Here is a 13171-nt window from a genome sequence, read left to right on the forward strand (position 1 = left end):
AACTCCTTGGTTTTAATCCAGTGAGACCTATGTTGGATTTCTATCCTACAGAATTTTAAGATAATACCTTTTTGTTGTTCAAGCCATCAAGTGCGTGTTCCTTAACTTCGGCAGTCAGAGAAACTGACAGAAGTAGATACCGCGATCTCACATCGTGTGGATGAGGCGCCCGAGGCTCAGAGATACCAAGTACTTTTACAGAATCACACAGCCTGGCCCCCGTGATGGAATCCAGATTTGCGTTCAGGTCTCCTGCGAGACCACGCTTGTCCTCTGCTGCTAGGATGATCAGTTAGCACTGATAAAGCCGGTGACACATCTGAACATGCAACCCAGCTCTCGGCTCCCAAGACACGGATCCAGGTGTCCAGATCTCAGGTCTCCTCGGAGTCTGTCGTTCGTGTTGAGAAATGCAGTCCTCGTATGAGTGTGGGGGGGCTCCATGCTAAGTTCGGTGCAAACACGTATCATTAATAAATGTGAAATTTTAAGGTGGTCTAGGAGCTCCAAGAGAGCAGGATTAACAAAGGACTTGTAAAAAGAGCAGCAATGCTTGGGGCGATGTGTAAGCGACAGCATGCATCAAATTCTAACAGTAAGGTGACCTTGGAGATCAATCAGAACAGACTCAACTGTCTGAAGACACCAGAGGAGAAAATATCCTGGAGAAATGTCAGTTCACAGAAAAGAAGGGAAAATATTTTAAGTAAGAAAAACTGCTGTGTTCGCGTTTTGCTTTTTTGGTGTGTGTTCACCAAAGCGGCATGAAAGCAAAAAATGTGTCACAGGAGGCTGTTTCTGGTGAGTAGGGAGATGACTTTAAGGTCCTATGAGCCAGTGTGTCTCGTTCCCAGCTCAAGTCAGTTAGACCCTCTTAGGCTGCAAGAGGGCAGATGATCAAAATAGGAAAAAAGAGCAGTGGTTCAAAGATAGATCCTTTCTCAGCCTTTGGGTTGTGGCTTTAGAAAAGTCCGAGGCCTTTGAGAAGGGATCAGGGAAGAACTAAGAGAGTCCAGTAAATGGTAGCACAGGGGGATTCTAACCCAGGCAAGCGGGATCTCAGGCCCCACCTGCTCCCCCTGGATGCATTACTTCCTTCCAAGGAAAGGTCAGGAAGGGGAAGTCACACGCCAAGATACATCTAGGAGCAGGGAATCTTTAATTCCCGGTTAGGTCTAGTGTGGGCACCGGGACCTAGGCTCTCCCGCTACACTGATTCTCCCCTTCTGAAAAGACTAGGTCTACCGCTTTTTTTCTTGAAACCAGAAGGAATAAAACCAGCTTAGTGAGATCCCTGTTGGATTGCGGGAGCATTTAATTGTCAATCTGCCGCGGATCGTGGAAGCTTATCTCTATCTGGACCAGGACAGGCGGTGCTTTCCGTAGATCAGAGCCCCAGGGTTGACTGCAGGCTCTGGGAGTTTCTCGGCTTTGGAGAGTCCACGACAGTATAGGAAGCAGAGGTTTCACTCTCCTCCTGGAGAGTGCTGAAGGAAGCAGTCACATCAGCCACTGTCCCAGGAAATGACAGGTCCCTCTTCCCATAGCCAGCCTGCTCCTCGAAGATGTCAGCAGTCAAGGTCTGCCCCGGGGGTCCTTTATTCTTGTCCTCCTGCAGGCCACCCTCTACCCCCCAGCCCCTAGAACTTTCCAAAATGCTGATCTCACTGTGTCTTTCCTCTGCTTTAAATCCACTAATGCATTCCCTTAGCATTTCTGGGATAAAGACAGAATTCCCACTTGTGGCGGCCTGGCAGCCCACCCCCCCCCCCAACTCCCCTGCCATGGGCCCACCAGAAGCCCACCTCTGACAAAGCCCCCCTCGCTCACTGTACTCAGGCAACTAGACCTGGCCATCCTGTCTCCCACCATCTGAGCACTTTGCAAGACAGCTCTCTGCCTGGGATACTCTTCCCTGCCTCTCCGTCTGTGTGAAACCCGGGCCAGGCCTCCAGTCTTCAGCGCCCCTCCCTCTAACTAGCTCAAGTCCCCCGGATAAATGTTCTTGTGGACTCCTCTGTCTCTCCGTGTTGCACATAGTGAAGGTGGGGTGTGATTATTTTCATGCCTGCCTCTCCTAATAGAGTGTAAGCTTCTCAAATGTGAGGCATATTTCTGTTTTTTCTTACTCTCACACCCCAGTCCTTTGCATAGCAGTGGGTGCAGAGGGGGTCCTAAAGCGGGAGAAGCACTGAACGAACAACCCGGGGCTTGGAAACAAGGGCAGGGGGAGAGATCGGAAACACTGCGCATTTGTACCTTGTATAAAGGTATTGTTAAATTCATTGTTAAAGCTAACCGGGTTCTACTGCAATTCTGCACTACCCAGGCAGCACTGTAAGCAATAACTTTATTAAGGTCAAATAGATATCACAATACAGATTTATCCAACAGGATCCAGAAACTGATTACAGATATCATCTAAGAAACACGGCTGTTTTGTGCTACAATGCTTCCAACGTCACAGATCACACAGAGTTTATACATTGATAACAACTTTTACCTGGAAATACAGATCCACAGTTTGCCCTCACTGTTGGGCCTTGATGTTTCAATTGAGTTAAAACAAAGAGGTGAAGATTGGCATTTTCTTTATAATGAATAAATTCTGAGAAATATTTCATGAGAACCCTCTTTGGGATCAGAGTTGCTCACAGAAGTCATTTCTAATTTATGGGTAACACTCAAACCAGAATTAGTAATTAGTAAGTTAAGCCGTGACTGGAGAATTTTTAATAATTGGATCAAGGAACATATTAACTTTATAAATAAATAGGATTTAAAAGTTTAGCTGGTAGTGTAGGTTCTACAGAATGTCTTTTGTAAATTAGTATGTCGACACAATAGCTTCTCGACTATGGTGTCTGATACCTGCATCTCTATTATTCTAAGAAAACACACTCCATAAACAGACACAGTTATTGGGCCCATTATCATGGTCCTTAGGATAAGAGCCACAAAACACCATAGAAAGTTACAAGAATGTAAATATTTAGCTAAACAACTGAATAAATATTGGGCAGTTGCCATATATAACACTGCATATTGACTAATAGGGAAAAAAAAAAATCCCAAATCCCAGTTACAATGCATTCAGAACTGGGCAAAGCCAAAGAGACAAATTTGCAAGTATACAAAGTAATGAATATATTTCTTTAAACGTCCATCTAACAAATTCATGGTGCAAACTGGAAAATTTTCATAAATACAGTTCAAATGTTCATTTTGTGAGAAAATGCTTATTCATGCACTACATCATATGAGCACTGATTGATTCATCAAGTTAAAAAAAAACAACAACAGAGTAATTGTCTGAAACAAATACTTAGAGACTCACAGTCCTACAGGCTCTGCAACCAAACACAGTAACACATGCACATGTGATACACCAAGCTGTGTTATAGAAATCGTTAAAACGTCTTTTGCATCAAAACGCATTGGGAAACTCAGTGCTATATAATTTACTTTATGCATAATACATACTAGAGACTTTTAAGCTACAAAATGCTTCTACTATCTCAACACACCTACAAAACGACCATAAAAGTATCTGTGTATATAACAAGGTACTTCCAATTAGGCATCTATGATGAATAATGTATCTCTTCGCGTCGTCTCCTCTCTAAGTACCATTTATCATGACCCAGGCCTTTCTACCTTAATGAGGACTCCAGCTCTCTGATTTACGTTCAACACCCTCTGCATTAATAATTGATTAAAACTCTTATAAAATTCTTCTGCTACTGGGATGGAAGGTGGTGAGGCTCGCTCCAGAAGAATGCAAATATGACCTCTTAAATCTGATTGGTAAAAGAAGCTGGGCCACTGGACTGTTGGCCAAACTCATCTGAGGACGGCCCCAAGCTCGCCTGCCGCCCATACCCACCGCTTGACCCATAGCTGTCTTGGTTGTACCCGCCATGGTTATAGCTGCCCGAGTGCTTCTCCATTGGGTCGGAGAGATATCTCTGTCCCGAAGAATGCCAGCCGGTCTCCTTGAAAACAAACCAGATGTTTCCAGCCCAGAGGATAAAGTTCAAGAAGCCAAAGACCTAAAGGAGAATCAGAGCAAGTGAGTTGAGAGATGGAAACGCAAGAAAAATCTCAATTTCAGAACATTCCTTCACGACACATAAGGCTACCTTTCATTCAAGATTGAGATCCCTTCTAATTTTTCATTTTGATCTTCTATTTCATGTAGAATATCTGACTTTTTTTTTAATTACTTAATTTTTTATTTGACAGAGAGAGAAATCACAAGTAGGCAGAGAGGCAGGCAGATAGGAAGGGAGAAGCAGGCTCCCTGCTGAGCAGAGAGCCCGATGTGGGGCTCGATCCCAGGACCCTGGGATCATGACCTGAGCCGAAGGCAGAGGCTTAACCCACTGAGCCACCCAGGTGCCCCTAGAATATCTGACTTTTTAATTGAATGCTTACCTCATGTTCGGCACTGTAAAGGGTTTAGTGTGTATCGATTCATTCATTCTGAGAAGAAGGTGCTATTATTATATCCATATTAAAGATGTGAAAACTGAGGTTCAGGACAAGAATCTTGTTCAAGGTCACATGACTTGCTAAGTAGCAGACAAGAGTCAAGCCCTGTTCTGTCTGACTCCATCATCCGAGCCCTTACTTAAGCATTACTGTCTGCCCAAGTGAGATATTCATCATTGTGTAAGAGGTCTTTGGGGGGTACAGAGTAGAGAACTTTCATTTTAACGATAGTGTGTTAATTTATAAGGTCACCTTCCTGTTACGGCTAGAGATCCTACTCTTCCAGCTCTTGTAGTGCTACAAAACATGAGTCAACTTAAAGACAGAAAAGTATGGAGGAAGCATTCCTACAGGTGGTATGCGAGTGAGCACACAAATGATAGTGCACATGGAGGTTGTGACTTTGAATAGTTGAACTTTCTGTGCCTCTCACATTCAGAAATGAATGTTGAAACCGGACGAGTGAAATGCAGGTTTCAGAGAAGTAGAGATATTCTCCCAAGACCTGGATGTAAAGCTTTCCCATAGAAATTCTTCTGACTCTCCAAAAGGGCGTTGTTGGTGAGTTTGAGGATCACGTGTTGCCTCCCCAGGCCCTGAGTGTTTGAAGGAAGCAGAACTGTTTTCCTGGTGCAGGAGGTCCCAAACAGAATAGTTGTTCCCCCGCCTTTTCCCTGGGGGCAGTGGTTGACCTGGGAACTAACCATAGGTGGTCCATTTTAACAGCCTCCTACTGGAGACAGACAACAGGATGATATAAAGCTGTAAAGACATTAAGGTATATTTCGTAGCCACTCAGTGGGACAATCACCAATCAAAATTGGTGACTTGGGCCACCGCCGTAGCACTGGAATTTGGGTGCTGGAAGTCCCCTGTTGGGCCAGAATTTATCCCTTGGCTGCTGGATGGTAGAATGGTGCCCGGTGGGTAGAAGTGGGGGGCTAGTGTAGTTGAGATGAGGTACCTTGGGGCCTTGGAGCAGGGGATTTTCACCAAAGCATTTGCATATTTTAGCAGCAGGTCTTAGCGCAGGTCGATCAGGACATGCTACCTGAATGTCAACTTGGGAGTCATCCCGTGGGTTTTAAAATCAGGGTGGCCTAACCTCTACACTTTCTTGCTCTGTGATCTTGGACAAGGCAATTAGCCTCTGGTACTCAGCTTCCCCACTTCCCCACCCCCAAATGTAGATAGAATGAAGACAATTATTCCTTCCTTGGGAGACAGTTGTAAGGATTAAAGAGAACAGGTGTAAAGTAGCCAGATGGTGCTGGACACACTAAAAAATGCTCTCTGACTGGTAAGCTACGCATTGAATACTTTCCCCAGTATTTCCATGAATTGTATTCAGCTGGCTCTTTGGCTGCACCATAAGCTGACGTGGAACTTTGACAATAGGGGATGTGGGCAGCCCAAGCAGTACTTAGGCCCTCACGGGATTTAAAAGACTGGTTTATCCCTTCCTCCTTCTCTCCCATTCCACCCACTTTTCTTCCTCTAATGTTAACTGACATTTGTTTACCATTATTTTATGCCAGGTTCCTGGCTCCTTGCTGAGGGAGACACAAAGCATAAATAAGGTACTCACAGCCTAACAGCTGTGTGATCAAAACGATGTAGGTAATCACCAGTGAAACTGCTACCTGCACGCGGGAACTTCTATCCGTGTGTATAGTAACTAGGATATTTTCCATCTAAGGGAGATCTTGATTAGGCTGGATCTTTGCAAATATATGTCAATACGATTAGAAAAAATTACCAAGGAATCTTTTAGTCACAATTGGCAAACTGTGGAAAGAGCCAAGATGCCCTTGAACAGACGAATGGATAAAGAAGATATGGTCCATATATACAATGGAGTATTACGCCTCCATCAAAAAGGATGAATACCCAACTTTTGTATCAACATGGATGGGACTGGAGGAGATTATGCTGATTGAAATAAGTCAAGCAGAGAGAGTCAATTATCATATGGTTTCACTTACTTGTGGAGCATAAGGAATAACACAGAGGACATAGGGAGAAGGAAAAGCAAAGTGAATTGGGGGAAATTGGAGGGGGAGATGAAGCATGAGAGACTGTGGACTCTGAGAAACAAACTGAGGGATTTGGAGGGGAGGGAGGTGGGGGGATGGGTGAGCCTGGTCGTAGGTATTAAGGAGGGCACGTATTGCATGGAGCACTGGGTGTGGTGCATAAACAATGAATCTTGGAACACTGAAAAAATAAAAAAAAATTTAAAAAGGGAATCTTTTCAGATATGAGGAGATGGCTTTGCCAAGAGCTGTCATTTTATGTTTCTTATTCCTTGATTTCTCCCTTTTGCTTGCTGCTACTTGGTTTCCAAGAAAGTTATGCTCAAGAAGAACCTAGAAATCAGGGGCATGCAACTTAAAAGCGAGAACATATGCAAGGTGTCCCCGTGCATCAGCAGAGGCGATGTCTTATTCCATTGTCATCACACTGATATCGCAGACTCATGGCTGGCACGTTGTAGAGGCTCATGGGCCCTTTAATCCTTTCTTGCCATTTTGTTGCAACTGAAGTTGGAGTAAGGATTTTGATTCAAGCTCAGATGTGGGGACAACGGAAGGAGAGACCTCAAGAAATCGTGCATAGCGTGAGAAAGAATGAGGAGATGAGATCTAGATTAGCTGAGAAGGTATGTCAAGTTTGCATATAATAAAGCCGGAGAAGCAGAAGTAGAAATTATGGATGGAAATTATGCTCAGGGAACCTTTGAAAGAAAAGTTGAGAGAGAGAGAAACAAACATTCCTTTCCCCTACCCCGTTCTTTGGGTTCTAACATGATCTGACACTTAGGAAAATGAAGGTATTGGAGAGGCAGGTTTTGTTGACACTGATTGGACATCTGCCCTATGCTGGGCACTGTGCTAAGTATTTATCATCTATCATCTCATCAAACAACAGTCTTGTGAGGTGTGGTTGATAATAGCCCCATTTTATAGATAATGAAACTAAGGTGTAGGGACCGTAATTAATTCGTCCAAGGGCAGTCCATTATTGAATGGTGGAGATTCAAACCCTAGCAGACTAACTCCAGCGCTATGCCTTTAACCGTTTCGAGTGGCAACAGTATCTGAGGACTTGGCTCTGGTCTGGCATTGTCATGACTTGGGAAGTCTTATGCAGATCCCCTCACCACAGCTACCTGCGTAGCTCCCTGCCTAATTGTGTTAGTGGGAAATCATAGATGCCAAAATGCTTTGGAGAAAGTAAATTTGTTACCCTGGTAGAGATATCACTGCTGTTGCTGAACCACTTACTCGTAGAGGTCAGCCCTTGTGGTGTGTCTGGCTCTTCCTCCAAAGCCTACATGCCCCTAGTAGGCAAGTTGGTTGGGTTCTAGGAGCCATATTTTCTCTGCACCATTCCCCCAATCCCCAGGCAAGGTGGATACGTGGCCGGAAATGAGCTCATGAGATTCTCTCTGCCGGAAATGTGGGATTAAACCTGAATGATTTTAGTTCAATCCAAGATGTTCCTTTGAAAAGGAACATAGGGGCACCTGGGTAGCTCAGTCAGTTGAGTGTCCAACTCTTGGTCATAATCTCAGGTCATGATCTCAGGGTTGTGAGATCGAGCCCTGCGTAGGGCTAGATGCTCAGCCAGCAGTCTTCTTGAGATTCCCTCTCTCCCTCTCCTTCTGCCCTCCCCTGCTCGCTCTCTTTCTCCTGCAAATAAATAAATAAATCTTTTTTAAAAAAAAGATAAAAAGAAATATAAACTCAGAACCCATGGGGTGACTACCTTCTTTTGTGTGAACGGGAAGAAGAAAAAAAAAAAACGCATCTGAAAAGAGACGACGATATAACAGACATCCAGAAAGAAAGAGCTGAATGGTGAAGGATGGGAACTGTCCAGTTTCCTGCCAGTCCTCCAGTTCCTGGCCCCGGGATTCTGCCCTTAGAAGACACATTCCGAGTGTCTTTCTAATTACTTTTACTTTTCATGAAAAGCTAGCTCAATAGGTTTTGAAGCCAAATGAGTTTGTAATGAAAAAAATAGAATGACTGCATCTGGCAGATAAATATTCTTTTCCTCTGCTTTTGGTAACAGAAATTTTATTTCCCTCGCAAAGCCCAGTTGCAGTCAAGTGGCGTGAGCTGGGTGCTGGAACTTGGAATCGGGAGCAGAGTATGCAAGGTCAGACACCGCATCTGCTAGTGTCTGACACCCGGAACCTTGACCGTGCTCTAGATGCTGCTTTTTGTAGAGCCTGTTTCATCAGTTTCATCAGTCTTCTGAGCTACTTCATACCCTTCTGAAGATCTCTTTTTTTCCTGATGAGGTTCATCAGAGTCAGTTTCTATTAGTTGCAACCCAGAATTCCAGCACCTACGGGCACTGGTACAGAAGTGGGGTGCAGAGAACAGACGTTAGGGACAGGCAGATGGTTTTTCGTTAGCTAACGTGGATTGAATTTCCTGCCACTAGGACCCTTAACTGATGTAGATCCATAATGACAAAAGCAGCAGACCCGTCCCCTCTCACGGAACATGCAATTTGGTTTCCATCATTTCTCCTTTTGATTTTTTTTTAAAAATTATTTTTTTAAAGATTTTATTTATTTCTTGGAGAGAGAGAGAGCACAAGTGGGAAGGGAGGTGGAGGGAGAAGCAGGCTCCCCGCTGAGCAGGGAGTCCGATGTGGGACTTGATCCCAGGACCCCAGGATCATGACCTGAGCCAAAGGCAGATGCTTAACCGACTGAGCTACCCAGGTGCCCCTCTCTTTTTGATTAAAAAAAAAATTTAATTACGTATTTTATTTACGAATGTTATATATGTATGTACGTGTAGAATTTGGTGGATATATTCTTTTCTCTTTTTATTTGAGTGTAATTGGCACACAACATGGATGGACCTAGAGGGTATTATGCTAAGTGAAATCAGTCAAGCAGAGAAAGGCAAATACCTCTTTTTGATTTTAGGAGACACCTCACATTGTTTCCCATTCAAAATTCCCATTGCTTAGTCTAAAACGTGTTAGAGACATCAGAGGTAGAATTAAATAGACCATGCGGGATGTCATAATGTATTAGAAGATTGATTAGTAATTGAACAAACACATTGGGTGATTTTTCTCTTTGTTCTTTCAGATTTTGAGATCCAGATTACAATAACCTTCGTTCAGCGCTGCCTAGAAAGACACTGCAGAAGCTGGGGAATATCCTTCCACACATTCAGCTGCAGGTGTGACTGGCAGTGAGCAAAAATCACGGTGAGACCCTCGGACATACTTTCATTCCATGTTTCCTCTCTCACCAAGGCAGGATCCACCATCAAATCATCAGGCAATGATTAGCAACCCTTTCCCCCATCTTAATTGCCTTCTCAGATTAAATTTCAGAAAGCTGTAAAACATAAGCTAACCTTGAAGCCAAGATCATTATTTTTAGGGATTGCTAAAGAATGTTTTTCCTTCTGCAAACACTGTCGGGTCTTCCATTCTTCCGTAACAACTGCTTTTTGCTGCCATTATAGCTTCTGTCTTTCTTGGATGCAGTTTCTTTCTTTACAAGAACACAAGCATCCAATTTAGCCGCCCTGCTCTCTGTCAGATTTTTCTATCTTCCTGTGAGAGCTATACATTTGATAATGTTTGACTTTGTTCAACTAATTTAGTTCAGCTTTTCCAAAGTTACCAGGCAATTAAAGCAGGAACATGGAGGAGATTAAAAAAAAAATTACTGTGAAAAAACTACCGTAACTGTTTAAGTATTTTTTATACTATGCAGTTTTTCTCGTGTCCTACCAGGTCTGTGTGCTTTTTCTCCAGACAATCAACCAGATGTATTCTAGCTATGTACGGTTTGAACAATGTTTTCTTCCCAGGAGACCTCTCTGCCATCAAATATTCCTTTTAACTTCTGGCAGGCTTCAGCCTTAAAGTTCAGATTTTATATCTGCTTCTGGCTTAGAATTTTGACTTGACTCTCATCCAAGCAGCATCTGCCAATACCTGCTGGGTTCTTATTAAGACTCCATAATTGGCGGCATTAAAGCCGATGGGTTCTGACAATAGAAAACTTGATGACCAGAGGATCACCTTGCACAGGGAGCGAAATATCGCCCTTTACATTGGCCTAGTTTTGGAGGAAGAAATCTCCGAGATGACTTTTGAGATGTTTTTTCTATTCCCTTGAATGGCAAACAAAGTTTTGGGAGGTAAAGCAGAGATGGAAACATACCACGGAAGTGTTTAGGCTGGACATGACAGGGCTGTGGACAGCCATGCATTTATTGGACGGCTGTTTGCAAGCTGACATCAGTAACAAGACTTCCTTGGGATCCGTCGCGACCTTGACATCAGACAGTCCTTTCGCCCAAGCTGATGAACCCACCAACCACAAGAACGAAAAGACCACGGTGACGATGAAGTCCTACAGAAACAGAGAGAGAAAATAGTGAAAGAAGTGTGAATTTTAGAAAAGAAATGGTTACTTTATTAAAAAAAAAAAGAAATGGTTACTTTATGCAACAATGTGGCTTGCCTTTTGGAAAATTCCTGGATCCCAGAGTGCTGGAACCAAGGAGAAGTTGAAAAATAAATAAAAGAAAGTTCTGTGACATTATATGTATATGTGTATAAAATAAATAATGGCAATATTTATTGAAGGCTTACTATGTCCCAGGAATGATGCTAGGTACTTAAAGCTCTCCTCTAATTGTTCCTGCAACACCCCTGTGAGGAAATTCCTATCATTGTCCTGGTCGCAGGTAACAAACCTGGGACAGGGGATGATCGAACGGCTTGTCTAGATGCCAACAGATAATCAGTAATGGTGTCAGCAGTCACACCTGGCCAGCCAATCCCTAAGCCCATGACTTTAGCCACTATGTGATGATGACTGCAAATGGAAAGATTTGCTGATTGTTAAAGACTTCTAGATATTCATTCACTTGCTCATTCATTTTTTTTCTCATTTAACAAACTTATATGTCACCTAGTGTATGCTTGGGACTGTGTTAAGTGGGAAGTATTATCAGCCATAATGTCTTGAGTGCTTTTTTATCGGCAAGGATAATTTTATATAATTTTTATATAAAATCATCCTTACAAATATCATGTTAGACAGTATTTTTTAATTAAAGATTTTATTTATTTGACAGACAGAGATCACAAGTAGGCAGAGAGGCAGGCAGAGAGAGAGGGGGGAGGAAGCAGGCTCCCCTCTGAGCAGAGAGCCCGATGCGGGGCTCGATCCCAGGACCCTGAGATCACGACCTGAGCCGAAGGCAGAGGCTTTAACCACTGAGCCACCCAGGCGCCCCTCATGTTAGACAGTATTTTTAATACCAGTTTTAAAGATGAGGAAATCAAGGCCCAAAGGGATAAGGTAACATAGAGAAAGGGACAGAGCCAGAATTCAAATCCAGATCTGTCTGACTTAGAAAAGCATCTGCTATGATTACAGAGGAAAGAAGCTTCTTTTTTCACATGAAACAACAACCCTACAATGTAAGAGGATGAATATTTTAAAGAAACATTCTGAGCTTTCTGGGCTACTTCTCATATCCTCCATCATGACTCAGAGAGGGCAGGGGATGGGAGTCACTGTCCAAGTCAGAAGTAGACCATGTTCTAACATAGGACAGTTTTACTGTATTTATTTATAGGTTATTTACAGATTTACTGTATTTATGCTTGACTAAAATAAAAATGTGTCCTTCTTACCTAGTATATGAAAAACACTGACCTGGAAAGGAAAAGAGTATATTTGCTATACCAACAGAAAGATCTCTTTTTCTCTTCTAAATGAAAAGCCTGTCAAGTAGAAAACTTGCTCTGTGTCTCTTTCCTACACAAAGGCATGGCACATCTGACTTTTTCTGGTTAGTTTTCCCTCATGACATGACTGAATTATTTTTCATCAAGATTCCAGGATCGACACCATGGGAATTCTTACACTGTAAGGATGCTGTTTTGGATGGTTATATGTTAGGTCTGACTTCTGTGGAGAATGTTCTAGACTGTCCACTTCTCAGAGTGGCTGAATCCTCTGAGAAATGGCTACCTTTTCATCCACGGGCTGCTGCAAATGATGTGACTTGCCGGTTGAACGTTTCATGTTGGCTCTAGAAAGTTCATGGTTTTCCCTGAACTTACCCCTAGGGTTTTTATCGTATGGGTATTTTAGCCCTATTCCCAGCCTGGTTTTATATGTCCACCCTTCTTTTCCCTTCTCCTTTTTAATTAATTCCAGTTTGTGTTCCACATATCCGTGTAAGCTATCTTGAGTTGTTTCTGGAATATGGTGGTAGAAACAGGCAGAAAAATACAATATCTACAGCAATCAATAAGAACATTTGGAGTCAAGAGACTCAAGTGTTTTGAGATTGAATTACAAGCTGGAGGAATGGTTACAAATAAATAAGCCAGGTTGACTCTGTCAAATACAAATTTAGGTTCATGTTCAGTCTGGTACCTTATTCATTCATGCATGCATCCAATCAGTCATTTCTGAGGAATGTGCCAGGTACTGAGCACAGTCTTAGGAGGGAATTAAGAAAAGGCAAAATACGAACTCTTCTCTTGCTGTTACATATTTGTTAGGGGCTACAGACACCCGATCATTCCCAGTTATGAGAGAGTAGCTGTCATGATCTGTGCTCATCATAATTAAAAATAGACTTGAGAGAATGGTGGTAGG

General features: G+C 42.9%; 1 protein-coding gene across 2 annotated transcripts in view; it reads right to left on the reverse strand.

Moving 5' to 3' along the window:
- Positions 1-3794: 3794 nt before the first annotated feature.
- The window catches only part of SYNPR (synaptoporin), a gene marked incomplete at both ends in the record, with an annotated part of 313384 nt that continues 304007 nt past the window's right edge, over positions 3795-13171 (reverse strand). For both annotated transcript variants that reach the window (XM_080810440.1, XM_080810441.1), the window contains 2 exons: positions 3795-4052; positions 10709-10900. In XM_080810440.1, coding sequence (XP_080666566.1) covers positions 3795-4052; positions 10709-10900 — 450 coding nt within the window. The remainder of the gene's footprint in view (positions 4053-10708; positions 10901-13171) is intronic.

The sequence above is a fragment of the Martes martes genome, assembly GCF_963455335.1.
Source record: "Martes martes genome assembly, chromosome: 1".
Taxonomy (NCBI): domain Eukaryota; kingdom Metazoa; phylum Chordata; class Mammalia; order Carnivora; family Mustelidae; genus Martes; species Martes martes.